A 19,467-nucleotide genomic window follows, 5' to 3' on the forward strand; every position below is an offset into this window, starting at 1 on the left:
ATGGTTATAGATCTAGTCTAAATGTTAGTCATATAAACGAAATCAAGATGTCAATTGCCCCAGCCCAATTCATTGCATTCATTAAAATAAGAAGCAATATTCCAATACTTCATCAGGATTAATGGATTTCCCATATAATTATTTTTTTCAGGCTGAATTGTCAATTGATTGTATGGTACTGCTACATGTATTTCCTTACAATTGGGTGTCATCAATTATTACAAAATTAAAGATGGAGTGAATTCTAGTGAGTTTTTGTACAGTGTGCATGTGATAAAATTTTGAGAACCAATAGTATTGATTCTCAAAATTGATTAATACTGACGATAGAGGTCAGAAAATGTTCATGACACACAGTTATGCTGCTGCTATGCTGGAGTGCAAAGTCCAACACTGCAACTGCTTTATGTGAGAAAATTTAACTTGAACCTCATTTAGGCTTAGCAATATAGTTCATCTAGGTTCAATTTCAAAATATTAATAAATGTATATAGATCTCATTGTATCTTGTTACAGATGGTATGATATGGTGACATGTCACAGAGCCAAACATGGATAGCCCAAAGCAAGTCCCGCCTCCTTGGAAAGCAGAACGACCCGTAACGGAGCTCAGCAACAGAAAGAGCGAGAACATTGACACTGCCACCGTACCAGGTAAAAATGTCAGAGTTAAAACTGTTGGAGCTAATAAAGATGCCACAGGGTATTAAAAAAATGTCAGAGGTAAAATTAACAGAGTTAAAATAATGCCACAAGGTAAAATTGTCAAGAGGTGAAAATGTAAGATACCAGAAGTAAAAATGACAAAAAAGTCACTGCTACAGCAGCACAGCCAAGGGTTAATACATACAAACATCTGATTGTTATCAACTATAGTCACACCCACTCAAAGGTCAGGAGTGTGTGGGGCTGAGTAGAGCAATATCACCACTTTCCAAGTATTAGCAACCCCCAACCCCCGATCTATGACTTTGTGTACATGTATCACATTCTTACCTCTGATTGCTGAATAAATTTATTCTCAAGCTTCTTTTGGTTTTTGGAATGTTTTTGGTTAGTTTTCATTTCTGAGAATCCAAGAATATATAGGGATGCTGTATCCCTTCTCTGCAACTAGTCTCATCATGTCAGTAACCCCCCCCCCCCCCCCCCCTTGTAAGAGAAAAAATGCTGACTTTAATAAATGATGATGATGATAAAATTTAAAAATAAATTTATAAATGCTTGTTTGAATGTCCATTTGGACGGTAGAGCGGATTAGGGATTATATAATCAACAATATATTCTTCATAATGATGCGCCTTTTGTTTTGTTTTAGAAATCATCAATATACTGCATGACTGTGAGGAGGAAATGTTTATTGGTTGGCAAAATTATCAGGTTAGCATGCTTAACAGTAGAGTGAAATATTCATTATATTTTGGAAAATTCTTTGACAAGCCATATAAAGAAAAAAAGTGATCACATTTTATTTGGTGCCTTTTCACTCTTAAAATCTCTTACAAGCAAGGAAAAATAAGATAGTTAAACAAAACACAAAACCCAATGTAATGGGTTCTTACATTTTTCGGTTGCCCCCTTTTTTCAAAATTTGCTACCGGTGAAGGAGTAGGCCTGAATAATTTGTAAGCCTGTTTTCTTTTTTTTGTATGACTGTTTTTTACTTCCTCAGAGAAAATAAAAGGCTTCAAACTTGTTAGAATGAATATTTAATGTTAAATTGTTTTAACCTCTATTTTTAATGGCAGCTACCTTCATTTCTTTTATTCATGTGTGTTATATCAACACTTTAGTGTTCTTTTTTTTCCTTCCACTTTGCATTCACTATATATATATATATGTTATTCATTTAGAGATTACACGACAAGGATTTTGTGAAGAAGCTCAGTGAGGTGTCCAAATATGCAGCAGCTCTCATTAAGGTAAGTCATACAAAGTAAAGTGAGAGTAAGGTAACAAAAAAACTGTAGTCCATCTTTTCTGTCACCGTTTAAATAATATATATCGTTCTTGTATGATTATGATATAATGTCTCCATGCGCTTCTGAAGGACTTTGAAAAGTAATTTCGAATTGATGACATCTCATAACAGATGTAATTGATTTTTCTTGTTTTTGGAAACTACAAACAAATTAAAGTGCCAGATTATTGTATGCTTTTATCTACGAGTTGTTCAGGATGTAACATTACTTTTTAAAATCTCATATGTCTCTTTTCCTCTTCTTTTTCATTCAGAATTCAGCTGATAGTGCCATCATCCTGAGTGGCTGTGGAACTTCAGGAAGAATCGCCTTCTTTATTGCTGTAAGTTCAATAGTCTTCTAGTATTTGTTCATCATTATTTTTTCTTATTTTTTATTTAAACTGGGTAACTCTCCAAGGATCAAAACTGTTTTACTGAGAGACCCTGTACAAATTATAGCTTACAAATACAGATTAGATTGGCTGGATGGATTCCAACGGTCTTAAAATAAATGAAAATAAAACTGAGTTTATCATTTTGGGCTCTAAGAACTCTTTACTGAGAGCAAATCATACTCATTTAAGCTTGCATCTAGGTGACAAAGTTCTAAAGCCAGCCTCAAAGGTCCGTAACCTCGGTGTGATATTTGACAATAATATGTCATTTATTGAATATGTATCTAGCATATCAAAGTCTGTAAGATATCAACTGCGGAACCTTGGGTTCATACGAAAATCTCTGACTCAAAAAGCATGCGAACAATTAATCCATGCATTAATCTCATCCCGCTTAGATTTTTGTAATTCTATTCTATTTGGACTCACAAAACAGCAGCAAGACAGACTGCAATCCCTCCAAAATTCCAGTGCAAGACTCCTTACTTTCACACCAAGAATGTCTTCTATTACGCCTATACTACGCTCTCTTCACTGGCTACCTGTCCAGAAAAGGGTCCACTTTAAAATCATGTTACTTGTTTATCGGGCTCTCCATGGAATCTCGCCACAATACATTAAAGACTCACTACACTCCTACAATCCAACTCGTACCTTAAGATCTGGAAGTGATAATTTGCTGCAAATTCCCCGTACCCGTCATTCATGGGGAGACCATGCTTTTTCGCATGCAGCAGCCAAATTATGGAATAAGCTTCCCTCATCACTTCGCTCTATTGCAACATACTCTGCCTTTAAAACTCGTCTTAAGACTTACCTATTTCATCTGTAACCCAGTATTTCCTTAAGTTGTATAAGTTTATTTTACTAAATCCATAATTGATATGTTATTTGTATATACATTTGAAATTAATTAGTTATCACCCTTTAGTCTCATTGGCTGCCTGTGTGGGGCCTGTTGGCCTCAGATGCTAGAGCTTCTGTGAATAATGTGCTGACTGGGCTAGTCCCTTAAATTGTCAGTGAACGGAGCAGCTGGAGGGCACCGGGCCCCACCAGGCAGAGCTGAGGATTGAAATGGGTTATAATAAAATATCGCAAAAAATATTGCAAAGTTATTTACTTTACTTGTATCAAAGAGAACTGTTGCTGAGCTAGCGCCATGAGCGTCCCTGGACGGTGTGTGCGCTCTATAAGTTTACACTATTATTATTATTATTAAATACATACGTACCATATCATAGATTATTTGTTTTTATTTATGTTATACACCATGATATAAACATGAAAAGTAGATATTTAGTTATTGTTGATAATGGGATTATTTGATTTCTTGTGAACAGGATAATACAAATAACCTTAACTCATTATTTCTCCATAATTCCAAAAGGGAAGACCAATTTGGTGTTCTGATAGACCCCAAAATGTACTTTGAGCAGTTCGTATTTAAAATGAAGGCTGCCAAAGCTGTTGTCTTGTTAAACTTGAAGGTTTTTTTTGTCTTGAAACTTTTACATGTTTGCATTCCAAGGTTTAATACCCCCCCCCCCTGTATTATTATCTTTTTATGCAGACCAAGATGAACAGCCTGCTGAGAGAAAGGGGGCTTCCCCAGTGCTTTGGTTACATCATCGCCGGTGGTGACAGGGCTTTGACCCATTCAGTGGAAGCATTTGAGGATAGTCCAGGGGCAGGCAAGGATGAACTAATCAAGGTTAGACTGTCAGAGTCACTAGGCCTGTCTTCATCAGCTCAAGTTTGCCAAATAACCCGCTATTTTATAACTATCCCGATCGCAAATTAATCAGTTAATTTGCGTCTTCATCAGCCCGCAGTTGCAATTAGCGGGATATTTGGTTGAGGAAATATCCTGAGAAATCTTGGTCTTGTTTCCAAAATATCCCGCTATTTGGGAAATAGTCCGAGCTAGATGAGTGTATATTTGTCTGGTGAAGACGCAATTTTGGGATTCGGGATAATATCCAGAGTCTAAAAATAGTAGGATATTTGGCAAACTCAAGCTCATGAAGACAGGCCTTTTGTCTTATATTATTACAAAGCTACTAAACAGCTTAGATAAATCACTTGCAAGTCACAGACAAAATTATTCTGCATCAGCATCTCAGAGTTTGTGTGCTTGTCATTTACAAACAAATATCTGTATGCTATAATGTTTTCCTGTTCAGCAATTTAGACTCTTAGTAGCTAAAAGTTGAGTCTTGTAATGATACATGTGTTTACTTTGCTTAACACACAAGAGAATTTATTATGAACATTATAGCTGTTATTATAAAAAGTTGAAATTTTCATATATCAGGTATATGTTCATGTATGTGCTTTCATTTGATCTGCAGGTCGCTAAAGGAAAGAGGAAAATTCTTTTCATTGGAATTTCATGTGGGCTTTCAGTAAGTATGTTGAATGTCTCTCATAGGACTAGCTATGAATATGAATATGTTCTTTAGGCCACTCAATTTTTTAAAATTGGGGGTAATTTCATAATTAGGGTACCGGTATTAAAAAAATGATGCAATGCTTCCAAGCTCTATTGTAACATTTTCTTCCCCCTTCCCCCTTCCCCCTTTCCTCTTCTGCTCATGAACAAATGCTCATGAATGTACGATTTTATAAGGGATTTTACTTTCCAACACGTAAAGTAACCGCTATTTGGAAGTCTAGTATAGGCGTGCCTGCTGGAGTCTTTGTGTAAAGAAAAGTGGAAAGTGTTAGAACATTTATGGCTCAGTGGTAGAACAGTTGTCTCGTAACAGAAAGGTCCAGGGTGTCAAAACCAAGTCAATGCGCTTGTGTCCTGTGGTAGGGCAAATTCCCTTTACTAAATCCTTCGAAGAGGACTTCAAGCTGTCTGTCCCCTGGTTGCTTAATATATACAAGCATACCGGTATACATGCTTTTTTAGCAGTCAGGTAAAACAATCATCAATGATCAACCAATTGTTATTATTTATTTGACAAAATTGTATGCTCTTTCTAGTTAACCTTTCTTCTAGTAACATTTACTTTAATCTTTCAATTAATCTCATTTTCCTTCTTGAGTGTCATTCTCCTCTTATACCCTATTGCACTCCCCTGCTTTGATAATATGATTTTATACTCCCAAATTCAATTCAAATTGCTTTGATTTGTATTTTGCTTCAGGCTCCCTTCATAGCTGGTCAGCTGCATCACTGCATGTCTCACCTCGATACCTTCCTACCAGTCTTACTGGGCTTTAATACTATACACATGGTCAGAGATAGGACCATAGAGGGATGGGATCACACCCTTCTAACAGGTTCAGATTTTCTATCTATTCATACATATTTTTTTTCTCATTTTTTACGATTTTTTAAAACAATTTTTTACAATTTTATGAGGACACCCTAGATGCAATAGATTCACATTCATATATTAGACCAACCCTGATTCTTAAATTTATCCTAGTGCTTACCAAGCCTGATAAATTTTGAAGAATATTTGTTTCTCCCCCCAAATGGATAGTCTCTTAGATCAAAGTAAATCCGGTTTAAAGTGTGGGGGGGGGGGGGGGGGGGGGGGGGTAAGGTGCTGCTTTTGTCATGACTTGATTGAACGCCTCGCCAAACCCTCGGATTTCTATAAATTTAAAGAAATAAATAAATCCTTTTTTTTAACTCTCACTATCACCCCTGCTGCTAACCCAAACCTGATTCTAATCCTATCCCTTATCCAAGTTCTAACCCTAACCCCCACCCTGATCTTAATCCTTACCCTAACCCAGATCATAATTCTAATCCTATAACCCTGATCCTAAGCCTAACTTAGTACTGATATATGGTGAAAAATTCAGCAGTTAAGTCTGTATTCAACTCCTGTTGAATTTTGTTAAATTTCCACAAATTTTTGTTTCCAGTGTGCAGGATTCAGCTAGAGTGAAAATCACTGGAAACGGTGAATCATTGAATATTCAGTACTCACTACTCAATGATGATTATAACAAGTCCATAGTAGAATAAAGATGAATTATATTTCACTATGCTAATTTACTTTAAAACTGTCTTTTTAACAGTAAACCAAAAATTCAAAGGTATATGTATTCATTCAAACTATGGTTTTGTAAATGCACTTTAACATTATAGTTTTGTATGTAATCACTTCTTCCTTTTTTTTCATATTTTCTTTATAGTAACTAAACACTTGATGCTTCTGGAGAGTAGTGGCCAAGGTTATATTCTGAATCCAATTGTGGGGGTAGGTTTTATATTGTGGGTAGGTTTTATATTTCATAAGGAACAGTTTATATGAATGCTAGGTCGAGACCATTGTTATACAGTTGATAGAAATGCTTTCAATCGATAAGTTGCTTTCAATTTGCATAGCTTAAGTATTGCAACAGCAAAATATTGTTCTCTTAATAGTATAATTAATTAGAATTGTGCATGCTGCCCTCAATTATGCATTGCATGTTTTGTTTTGTAGGAATTTGTTTGTAGGAATTTCTCAATATGAAATGGAAATGATAATGATCTCAGTGCCACATTGATGATAATAATATTTAAACATTTGTGTATATTTCAACACATACCCGGTAGGCATAATTGCATGTCTCTATGCGCTGGATCACACATATTTGTTATGTATTTTACTTTGAATTATAATGGAAAAATAAATGAAACGAAATGCATGGCGATAAGAGTTATTAAATGTAAACAAAATGAATTAAAATACCAACGTTAACAATACCAGCTTCAACATCTGCCCTGACCATATTAGCTCTTTGCTTTATTCGTCATTGATTGGGTTGCAAATTGGTGTTTGTTTTGGTTTCACATGAGAGCAAGTTATGTATTCTGTGGTTTGAGAGTTGAAACTAGAAATTCAAAGAGTGTGTGACGTTGACAAAAAGAGGAAATACTGCTCCATCATGTGTTGAATTTAGAGTGTATTCATTAGGAAAATGCAATACACATGGTACATGAGTATTTTTAATTTAAAAAATCATAATTAGTATTATAATGAATATGAAGGAAAAAATATGTAAGAATAGACGATTGAAAATGTTCATTATTTGAAGTAAATGCAAATCTTCAGAAAATTTGTTACACGTCAGGTTGATTGTACAATTACAGGCCTGATAAAAACCTGATTTAAATTGGTTTCCCGATTTTTTTAATTTTTCCGATTTGTTTTCTTCCCGATATAACAACAAAACAAAAATCCAGATTTTTTTTTCTTCCCTATTATCCTGATTTTCCTGATTTCCCTCTTATTTTCTCTATTCTTCCCTATTTTGCCCTATTTTCCCCCCAATTTTCGTACTCGAAAGGGGGAAATGTTATTAGATGCCATTTTTTCCCCGAAATTCTCTTCTTTCTTTTTTTTTACTCAAGGGCGGCATGGTTGAGGGGGAAAACAAAAAACCTACTTTTTTTTTTTTGGTGCTCACTATCACCCATGAATTAGTACAATATGTTTAATACATACTGTATCCTTACTGCTTCGTTTTAGCCGGAAGCCATTACAGGTTCTTCTAGGATGAAAGGGGGCGGAGTAACAAAGTTGATCCTAGAGACGTGTTTCCTTACTGCTCTTTCATATCTCAGCGTCTCCTCTGATCCCAAAGACAACGATGAGGTACGGTACCATTTTCTTTCAGTTCCGTACTCTTTGAATTCATTTTTTAATGATAATAATTGTAATAGTGGAGTCTAGTATAGCACTCATGTCTGGCACAGCTGCCGTTATAGTGCTCAAGCATTTTCAAGAATTAATTCCTGCCAGGTACCCATTATACCTCACCTGGATGGAGTGTAGCAAACATAGACATAATGTCTTGTACAGTTCTGCAACAGGGATTTGAACCCCGCACCTTGTGGTTCACTAGAGAATTACCCACTGGACCGCAACACCTCTAATAAAACACAGATAAGTGAGTAGGCCCAGAAACTAAATTGTTGCATCCAGCAATTTTTTTTTTCTTCGTCCCCTCTTGTCAATCATTTACATGAAGTAAACTGTGGCATATGTCAACCGGTCTAAATCCTTGTTTGCACATTGCACGATAAAACTAAATTAATCGAAAGACCCTGCAGCAAAATTAAAATTACATTTGCATGGTGCGCTTCACATTTTTGTATCTTTTAACACAAGGATAAGTACCGGTATTCATGACTCAGTGCATTCGATGCACATTGCTGCATTTGTTTTCACCCCTACATGGCACTCATTTTCATGTCAGAGTTTTTTTTTTTGCTGTTTATTTATTTTTATTTTTTAATTGCAGATTTATACTACCCGTATTGCATTTTTTCAATGATTACAAATTCAAGTTCAGCAAAATATTAACATTGATTGGAAGGCTGATTCACCATATAGCAATCATGGTGTCAATATGTGTAAACCAATTTGGAGAAATTATGTATGCATGGGCAGATAAAAAGTCATTTGTACCAAAATTGTGATTCCAAATTTACAACACATTGAGTAGACTGCTGGTTCATGAAAGTTATGTTATCATGCACAGGTGGTACATTTATGTTACACATGTGGAAGTATTCTTTTCAAGAAGGCAAATAAAAGGTCTCTATGAAGCACCTTCATATCTTTGGCAGTCATTATTCTAAAATGCACAAAGTGAGAATTACCCATGTGTAAAGGATCTGTGGATATTTGGGGGTCCTATTTGTGCAATTACTATGTCCGAAATGGCTTATTGGCATAAATATTCACGATTAAATGCTGAGCGCTGTTAATAAAATACAACAATCAACAACATGATTCAGCACTATTTTACTGGAAGCTTGTGATATTATGATACTTCGAGCTTCATATCAGTGATGATCAACGTTGACAATAATTGTATAGCATCTCAAGTTTTATTTGACACATTCTACATCAGATAAATGCAGACAAGGATGCAGCAAATGATTCCAGCAAACAAGAAAAACTGATCACCAGTCTCTTTGAGTGCTACAAACAGGTTTGGGAGACTTCTTATCCAACGTCCAAGGAACAACTCTCAAAGCTAATTGAACAAGCTGGAAAGAGGTGCGTGTCATAATAGGTAGAAGCTCATAGAACGTCTGATATGGGCAGGCGCGGATCCACGAGCCCAATTCTTTCGGCCCGGCTATGGCAAGCCCATTGTGTAAAAACTAGATAAACTCAGTTTATCAGAAAAACTGTGTTTATTAATGATAAACTGAGTTTACCAACTGATAAACTGAGTTTTTCTGATAAACTGAGTTTATCAACTGATAAACTCTGTTTATTTGATAAACTCTGTTTATCTGTTGATAAACTGAGTTTATCTGAGAAAAACAGAGTTTATCTAGTTTTTACACAAAGGGCTTGCCATAGCCGGGCCGAAAGAATTGTCTCGTGGATCCGCGCCTGGATATGGGAGACGATATTTGGACACTGTCTCCATTGCCAGAATTGGTTAACACACTTGGGGGACAGTCTCTCATAGCTCACTCGTAAAATTTAGGAAGTGCCTCTGAGTCTCGGACAATGATGTACTTATAGTTGCAGAGGGGCCCTCATGTTTTAATATTTGTGTCTGTGTGTGTGCATTTCATCTAAAAAAGCACTCACATACATGCCAACTGTTCAGATTAAAGAGGAACATTCCTCTTTTTGGGAGAAGATAATTATCATTTTAATGCAGGTGTTCCTCTTCCTGTACAAATTTGTCTGTAGTATTGAATAGGAGAGTTAGGATTGTTCCTCTTTTTTTTGAAAATAGCATAATTTGCACAGATTTCTGATTTTCAAATGTTGGCATGTGGATAATAACAATTTAAAAGAGGCATTATCTTTTTTGACTACCGTATATCGACATTTGAAAAAAAAAAAAAATCTACTTAATTTGTCACTTAAAGAAGCGTAAAAGAGATCTATGCACAATTATCTCACAATGTATTAAAACATTGTTTGACTGCCAGAGAACAGTGCATTAACATCCAGTGTTGTTTCTTTTTCTTTTTTCTTATAGAATTTGTTATTCTGGTAGGGTCGGGCTTGCTTTCATTACTACGTCGTCTTTCTCTGATATAAGTGTGCACCATCACTAAATCTATACGAATCACGACTTTTGGGTCACTTGAAAATGACATATTCACAGACAACTCACCCATTTGTCCTGTTTTTGCACAAAAATATTATAAATTTCTGTTTCTTTCACAGGCACCTTCCCCCTTGGGGCACTAATTAAATTACATTGTATTATTAAAGGTTCTCTAAACCGCCATGCGTATAGCGATTTTAAAGATATTAAAGAAATGTGTAACTTTCTCACATTTTGTTCAAACTGTCACCAGTCTGCTTCTCTGATTGTCTGCTTTCTTTTAGAGTAGTTTAACACTAAGGTAGTACTTCCCTTTAACAATCTATTTTTTCTTCATTTGTTATTGTTGTCTTTCTCCCGCACCTCCTAGCCTACTTGACAACGGCCACGTGTACTATGCTGGCTGGGATACCTGGGGTCTTCTAGGACTGGTTGATGCCTCTGAGTGCCCTCCTACATTCGGATCAGGTTAGTAATATAGAAAGTTGATTTTAAATGGTGTTACTCGGGGGAGGGAGGAGTGGGGGAAGTGGGGGGGGGGGGGGTAGGAGTCTGATTATAGGCCTTACCCCCGCCTACTGGGCATTGTACACTTTTTATACTTGGGGTTCCCACGGTCATGGAAATAACCTGGAGAGTCATGGAAAATTTGATTTTAATTGGTGTTACTCGAGGGAGGGGAGGATGAGGGGGGGAAGGTAGTAGTAGTCTGATTATACTGTGCATTTTATACTATTTATACTTGAGGTTCCCACGGTCATGGAAATACCTGGAGAGTCATGGAAAATTTGATTTTAATTGGTGTTACTCGAGGGAGGGGAGGATGAGGGGGGGAAGGTAGTAGTAGCCTGATTATACTGTGCATTTTATACTATTTATACTCAGGGTTCCCATGGTCATGGAAAACCTCGACAGTCATGGAAAAATAAATTCCTCTGGAAAGTCCCCAAGTCATGGAAAGTCATGGAAATTCTTCTGGAAAGTCCCTGAGTCCCTGGAAATTGATTGAGGATGTTGGCTGTTAGTGGCTATGGCACCCTTCAGTTTGAACTGACAATGAACCCGGTATTTGTGCGCTGCTTGGATATTGCAACCAATACCAGTATTTATCTGGTTATTGAAAAAAGCAAAAATGGGTCATGAAAAGTAGTTTTATTTAGATCTCAAATTTCTGTTGGAACCTGATACTGTTCATGGTATGGTGACTAATAATAATAAATTACAGTATTAATGTACATCAGCTTGCTTCGAATCCGACAAAGAACAGATTCACAATACGATTAATACCATTTGCGCAACTGATTGTTTCAGATATCGCAATTAATGAATTACTTAATCCAGATGTAGTATGTAGTATAAACGTTTGTGATTAAAATCATTTAATGTCAGATATACTTTGAAATGTTTCTGGTCAACAGATTTTGATGATATCAGAGGGTTTTTGAAAGGAGGCCTTGCACCACTGGAGTCTTTCCCTCAGACTATGGTGAGATGCTCGGTTTTAACTTATTATTATTTTGCCATCTCACATGTTAAAGGGACTGTTTCTTTTCAGTATGCCTTTGCTATATAGAATATGGGAATTCTCCTTGTAAACACAACTTTTTAAATGTTGTTATTACTGATTTAATACCTAAAATAAAACAAAATTCCTTTGCTTTATGTATTACATATACAGTCAAACCTGTCTCTAGCGACCACCCAAGGGAAACACAAAAAGTGGTCTTTGTAGACAGGTGGTCTTTGTAGACAGGTTCCTTTGGTACATGTTTCAATGAGAAACCATTTTCAAGGGAAACAAAACATGTGGTCTTTATAGACAGGTGGTCTTTGTAGACAGGTGGTCACTAAAGCAGGTTTGACTGTACATGTTTGTAACACCTACTTATAAAATATTGGAAAGGAAACTGAATGACTGATCTTAGTCAATGCTTCATGTTAGAGGCAGCGTTGCCAATTGACTTGAGAACCTGCTTTTGACCAAGCTTATTTCTCTCTCCCATACTAAAATGAAAGAACTTAACCCTTCGCCTACAGAAACTCTGTTGTTCCTGTACTAAGCCAACAGATATGACATAATTCAGTAGTCAAATGGTTTAGTAAACATGTGATCAATTTTTGTTTTTTATTTGAAGAACGCTGCCGTAGGTCAGGACCCTTTAGAAGATGAAACATCTCTGGAATTCTTCAAGAAATCTGTCCTACCGTCCATCACTGCTAAAGACACTGTTGTATTCCTTGTGCCTTCAAATGGTAAGACCATTTTTATAAGGCTTTGTTATTTGTATTTTGTTTAAAATCAAATACTGATTGCTGTATGATGTGAATTAAGTTTTTTTTTAAATCAGAGCCATTAGTAAAAAAAAAAATTTAATGGAAAACATTTTTGTTGGAAGCTGGTATAAAATAAAGCTCATGAAAATCAGTGTAATTTATAAATGTGTAGCATAATTTGATATATTTACTTTATAATCTATGTAATCACATAGAAGACAAGGTATCATAGCCTTTCTCAGAAGTGACCAATATTTTTTTGCTCACCACATGAACTTTAGTTTAAACATGAATAGATTTATTGTGTATTATATATTATGATGAGTACTGGACTCACGCAAGGCCATAGTGTCCTTTGTCAAACAAAAAGGATGTCAATTTTCTCAATGTATATATTCTCAATGTATATATATATATATATATCTTCCTGAAAATAAGGATTTGAAAAAAATATATAAAAGTAGGTATACTGCAGACCATAATAATAGTGTCATAGGATATTGAAACATAAATAAAAATAGGGTATTGAAAAATAAAAGTAAACCAAATGTAAAACCAATTCAAGACACTTTTATTCATATATTCCCCAGATGCAAATATTTACCATGAACTGAACATCCTACTGAAATCAGTGATGCAGAAAACTCAGCACATAGGCGTGATCTCATCACTCCTCGTTGATGAAACACAACTTGATCTCAAAAGTTGCACTGTCGTTCCTCTCGGACACCTAAAAGAGGAGATGATCAATAAGATACAAGATGGCGGACTGGACAGTGAGCTTGGGAATGTAGTGGTGAAGAGTGTTAGTGAGTTAGCTCTGAAGTCGGCTCTCAATGCTATCAGTACCGGTGCTCACATCGCCAAAGGGAAGGTCTACCAGAACTACATGGTGGACTTGAAACTCAGGTAAAATGAAAGATTAAGTTAGGTTTAAAGCCTCTGTAAATCACAGTATTTTTCATCTTGACAAAAGTGTAATACGCTTCAAAATTTTGAGCTCAGTGAATAATAATAATAATAATATTTAAGATTTATATAGCGCTGGTATACAAGTACAGTTTCTAAGCGCTTTACAAAACAAGTGAAATGAAAAGTACGGTTAAACTAAATATGTGATAAGGATCAACAAGAAACATGAAATAAACAATGCGCTTAATTTGGACGAATTACTTAACTAACAATGTATAACAATAACATGATAATGAAAAATGAAAATGTAAATACAATAATTAAGTATCATTAATGAAACTGCAATAATTATGTACATTAGACAATAAATAGATTACAAGAAGATAGGACATGTGGTTATAAATACGGTATGATGATGGACAATTACTTCGTGTTGAATAGATAGGTCTTAAGTCTACGTTTAAAAGTGTCAAGAGTTGGGGATTCACGGACAGAGACGGGGAGATTATTCCAGAGTTTAGGAGCACATACAGAGAAGGCACGATCTCCATAGCGGGTGTGAGTTCGAGGACCAGATGATAGTTGAAGATGAACAGATGATGATGAGCGGAGCCTGATGGAGGAGGTTTGCACCTTTGGTGAAATGAGTCCATTGATGTATACTGGAGCAAGTCCATTACGGGCCTTGTAGGTGAGAAGCAGTACCTTGAATTGGATGCACTGTGGAATGGGGAGCCAGTGAAGAGAACGAAGAATAGGTGTTATGTGTTCGTACTTTCTTGTGCGTGTGAGGAGACGGGCTGCAGTGTTCTGGATGTGTTGGAGTTTGGTCAGATGTGAGCTGGGTAGATTTATCAACAGGCTATTACAGTAATCAATGTGTGATGTCACAAATGCATTTATTAGGCGCCCAGTAGAACTTTGGTCTAGGTACTTTCGGAGTTTTCCGATCCGGTAAATTCCAAACGAAGCGGCTCTGCATGATTTCTGAACATGTTGCTTCATGGTAAGTTTGTCATCCACTCCGACTCCGAGATTAATAGACGATTTTGATGGATTGATTGTATTGCAGTCGACTTCGAAATCTGGCAGCTCACTGGCTTTTCGAAATGCTGACGTCATATGCATGAGTTCTGTCTTGGCACCATTAAGCATGAGGTTGTTATCACGAGCCCAGACTTTCACATCTGCGATGCACTGCTCCAGTCTCACCACCCCACTGGCGATTTCACTTTGCTTCAGTATCAGATACATTTGTGTGTCGTCGGCATACATCATGTGTTCAACACCCTTATGGGACCTTATGACGTCACTGAGGGGACCAGAGTAGAGTATAAAGTCCAACGGTCCCACAACGGATCCTTGTGGTACTCCCCAAGTTAGTGGAAATGCTTCGGACTGGACACCATTGAGAACGATGACCTGAGATCGATTTTCCAAGTAGGAGGCAAGCCACTGCAGGACGACTCCCTCAAATCCATATTTATTACAGAAACGTTGTATCATCATGCTATGATCGATCGTGTCGAACGCAGACGAGAAGTCTAGCAGAATAAGAATAGCTTCAAGTCCTTTGTCAATGGCTAACAAGAGATCGTTGGCAACCTTCAAGAGGGCTGTTTCTGTCGAATGGAACTGACGGTATGCGGATTGCATGACAGGATATAAACCATTGTCTTCTAAGTGTGTCCTGAGCTGAGCAGCTACAATCCTCTCTAGAGTCTTGGCGATGAAAGGAAGATTCGCGATCGGTCTGTAGTTTTTAAACTCATTTCGATCCAAAGATGTTTTTGAATAATCGTAAGAGCTTTGTTGTGCGCAGTTGCCGCTCATTTACACGTAAAAACTGCTGTGGTTTACCACGTACACCATATCTGAACAAACCTTTACGCATGTCAACAGTAAGTTTATTTTCATCATGATGTTTATTGGCGTAGATGTCAGTTTCATTTTTGTACATATTTTGTCAAGTACAGCAATATTAGCCTGTTGAAATAAGTTCTGTTAGATTCTTTCAATATTATACACTACAATTCAACAGAAATCAAGGATAGCATACCGCATAGTTTTGTACAGTTATGTTTTGAGGTTAAAACAACATGATGAGACTATTTTATACATGTTTCTCTCCAATGTCCTGTTTGCTACCATAACTAAACATGATCTTTAAAGTCCGTGTGTACTAGTTTGCCCAGGGGGATTAGACCTCCATGGAAGGTCACTGACCGGTGGTTATCTCATCAAATCAGCTTTCAATTAACATAAGAAAAAGAGGATCATGGGTGACCAACAGGCACCAATTAGGCATTGTTTGCTATATAGAGGGAGCAAGTAGCTACAAGTATAGTACAGTGGGCCTTTAAAACAGCATACATGCCAACTGTTCAGATTAAAGAGGAATATTCCTCTTTTTGGGAGAAGATAATTATCATTTTAATGCAGGTGTTCCTCTTCCTGTACAAATTTGTCTGTAGTATTGAATAGGAGAGTTAGGATTGTTCCTCTTTTTTTTTGAAAATAGCATAATTTGTACAGATATCTGATTTTCAAATGTTGGCATGTATGAAACAGTCATGTATGGCTTTTTGATCAATCTATATCCCAGTAATTCCAAGCTGCTGGAGAGAGGCATAGGGATCGTATCAAGGTGCGCAGAGTGTTCCAAAGAGTTTGCCAGAGATGCTGTGATGAGAGCCATCTACCGTACTGATGACATCGCCTCCTTCAGAGACACGCCCGTCTCATCTATCATACAGACTGCGGGCAATGTAGAGAGGGTAAGTCTAGCCATCCTGAAGAATGATTAAGTCTCGTTCAGATATGATGCAGTAAACTATGGTGTCTTTTTTAAAGACCGTCAACACTACTGGGCCAGAAGGGATTAGAACACACAGCAAGATCACTGACACGTGGCTATCTCATTAACTCAGCTCTCAACTAACATAAGAAAAAGAGGATCATGGGGGACCAACAGGCACCGATTGGGGAAGTTTTCAATATAGAGGGAGCAAGTAGCTACAAGTAGGACAGTGGGGGCTTTAAACTATATGACACAAGTGTTATATTTTTCACATTTCTGTGTCTTAAACACAGAGCGCAGTGAATGCATGTTTTACGAAACAAAAATTAAACTTGGTTTTACCACTTCATATTTGAACGAGCTTTCAGGAAGACAAACATGTACATGTGGGTGTTTTTTTAATTAGAGACAGTGCTATATGTTTCACATTTCTGTGTCTTAAACACAGAGCGCAGTGATATTGTGTAGAACTTTTGTTGCGCTTAGTTGCCATTCATTTGATTACGTGTTATACACACAAAAGTAGGCCACGGTTTATTGCTTCATATCTCCAAAAGCCTTTAGGAAAGATAAACATGGGCATGTAGGCCCTGTTTTGAAGAAGGAACATTAGCACATTGCCTGATGAAATGCTTTTATATGGTGAATGACAAATTAGTACAATAATGATGATACTGTTGTTACTCGGTAGGCCATCTATTATTGTAGGGGATAAAAATAATGAAAATGTAATATTGATGATAATGATAATAATCTCAATAATGATGATGATATATGAAGGTGATGATAATACTAAAATATTAATCATGATATCAGCTGCCTGACAGCATAGAGTGTTCTTATTTTCTCCTCTCACTAGTCTAATCATCTTAAGGCCCGGTCCCACTGCACTTACGGATGCAAAGAGGATGTAAAACATAAACAAATATTGCCATCCGTTGGAAAACGCTATGCATACATGTTTCATACGCTCTATCAATCAAGCATCCGTCCACTGTGATTTCATCCGTGCAAAAAGTTTTGAGCTGCACAAAACTTTTAGAACGAATGAACTTCCGCCGTTTTCGATGTAAATCTGCGACAAATACGAGCAACAAACGTTCTATGTCCGTTATCATCCGTTAAACGTCCGCTGTATCCTCTCTGCATCCTCTGGGCATCCTCGCAACTCACATCCGCTGCAGCTGAAAACGGAAAGAGGGAGGAAAGATAAGGTACATGGAACGTCTATACATCGTTAGTAGCACGGAAATAGAGAGGATGTAAGCGTATGCATCTCGTATATAAAGTATTTAAAGCTGTCATCCACTTCCATCCGCTTTCATCCGCTAGGCTTCCGATGAACATCCGTTTGACATCCCCGCTACATACTACCCATGTCCGTTATTTTCTGTTCTGTTTTCTCAAATTTTCGCAAATTTTGTCCATTTCTGGAGTGGATAAAAACGGATGGAGCCACCCGCGAAATTTTGCTTCCCACTGTGTCCTTTATGCATACGTTTTGTGTCCATCGGCCAGTGGGACTGGGCCATTACCCCGACCCCGCTCTCTCTCTATCTTTCTTATTTTTTTCTCTCTCTCTCTCTATGTCCATCCTTCATCCCTTCAGGTTGTACCCATAGCCATCATCCTTGCCATCAAAGGATGTACAGTGCGAGAGGCTCTGGATCACCAAGAGAGGGCGCCAGTCATCAGAACCTCACTCCTCAATCTCCTTCAACCTCCGTCAACAATAAGCTAAGCGTTTTTAATGTTGTTATGCATGTCAACTCTATAAACAAGTACATGTAGAGTAGAAATGTTATCAATGATACAGATAAAAGTCTATACTAATATGACTATATAGTTTCTAATGGAGCTGTAACTACCCATGTAAAACGAAAATCGTTTAATGACTTGTGAGTTTGCAATATATTGATGGGGTGGAGAAAAAAAGTTTGTGCTACTGACAAGTCAATGCATGAGCTGCAAATGTATACAGAGACTTCATACACTCAAGTTGTAGTTAAGCAGTTTTTGATAGTGCCTGTCTTGAGGCAGTCATTATTTTTATAATGAATTGGTGACTTTAGAGGTCTGTTTCACATATAGTTGTGAAGAATAACCAAAAAGAATAACAGTAATCCCTCGTTCAGATATGATGCTGCAAAAATGTGGCGTTTTTTTTATGTGTCAGGTTGAATACGCGTCTCCTTTATGTATGTTGAAACACAGAACCCAATGATATGCACAGCAGCTTTGATGCCTGCAGTTGCTAACCATTTACTCATAAAAAACTAAGGCAAGTTTTTTTGTAGAGGTTTACCCTGCAGATCTGAACGAGCCTCTGATGGTACAGTATTTCTTGTGTGGGAGATGTTACATATGCATAAGCATGTAGTTGCTTGCCAGTAATGTATAAAGTGATAAGATGATTTTGTTCTTTTTCTTTTTTTTTATGAATATGTATAAGTGTAACTTTATCATACTGGTGTGCAGTTCGATAATCAGGAAAGATTTCAACTATGCAGAATTTCATATCTGGTACAATAATGGCAGCTACCTCTGAATAGTTTGATAGATTATGTATTCAGAAAATGCAGAAAAAATACTTTTTTATCACAATTTAGAAGTAAGAAATATTTTGATATATTATGATTCATGCCTTATTGTTCTGAAAATGCAATTGATGAATGCATTGTAATCAAAGTGCAATACAAAATGAGTTTTTATCTGCCATTCCAAGTTTCACAATCGTTCTTTCTGATCAAGTGCTTGCTACAGTACATGCCTGAAATCTCTGCAACACATTTATACGATTAAAAATGTACTCCATTCAATTGCTGGTGTAACAATTTTTTTGTACACGATTCATCTTTTGCCAATTAAGCAAAATCTGAATCATGTAATCGTGGCATCGATCGCGTAGTTCATGACAATGATACTGTATTGTTATGTTTTCAATAAACACAGACCATAATGAAATGTAGAGGTGTCGTGGACGAGTGGATATGTCACCGGACTGTGGATCACAAAGTCCGCGGTTCAAGTCCGTGGTTCAAGTCCCACCGCGGCACTAATGTCCTTTGGCAAGATAT

At 36.9% G+C, this 19,467-nt stretch overlaps 1 protein-coding gene across 2 annotated transcripts; it reads left to right on the forward strand.

Moving 5' to 3' along the window:
* The first annotated feature begins 498 nt into the window (after positions 1-498).
* LOC583780 (glucokinase regulatory protein) lies at positions 499-19,425 on the forward strand. 2 transcript variants are annotated; one of them, XM_030983354.1, is made up of 16 exons: positions 499-654; positions 1,319-1,380; positions 1,854-1,922; positions 2,236-2,304; positions 3,932-4,072; positions 4,713-4,766; positions 5,517-5,652; positions 6,523-6,587; positions 7,845-7,970; positions 9,235-9,383; positions 10,775-10,872; positions 11,823-11,890; positions 12,540-12,657; positions 13,269-13,587; positions 16,196-16,367; positions 18,000-19,425. In XM_030983354.1, the coding sequence occupies exons 1-16, from the start codon at positions 552-554 to the stop codon at positions 18,129-18,131; spliced, it is 1,881 nt and encodes a 626-aa protein (XP_030839214.1). In that variant the 5' UTR covers positions 499-551; the 3' UTR covers positions 18,132-19,425. The 2 variants fall into 2 exon arrangements, with proteins under 2 accessions (XP_030839214.1, XP_030839215.1); XM_030983355.1 differs by lacking the exon at positions 1,319-1,380 and having other exon boundaries at positions 541-654.
* Positions 19,426-19,467: the final 42 nt, after the last annotated feature.

Source organism: Strongylocentrotus purpuratus, unplaced genomic scaffold (genome assembly GCF_000002235.5).
Source record: "Strongylocentrotus purpuratus isolate Spur 01 unplaced genomic scaffold, Spur_5.0 spur5_scaffold_13, whole genome shotgun sequence".
Classification (NCBI taxonomy): domain Eukaryota; kingdom Metazoa; phylum Echinodermata; class Echinoidea; order Camarodonta; family Strongylocentrotidae; genus Strongylocentrotus; species Strongylocentrotus purpuratus.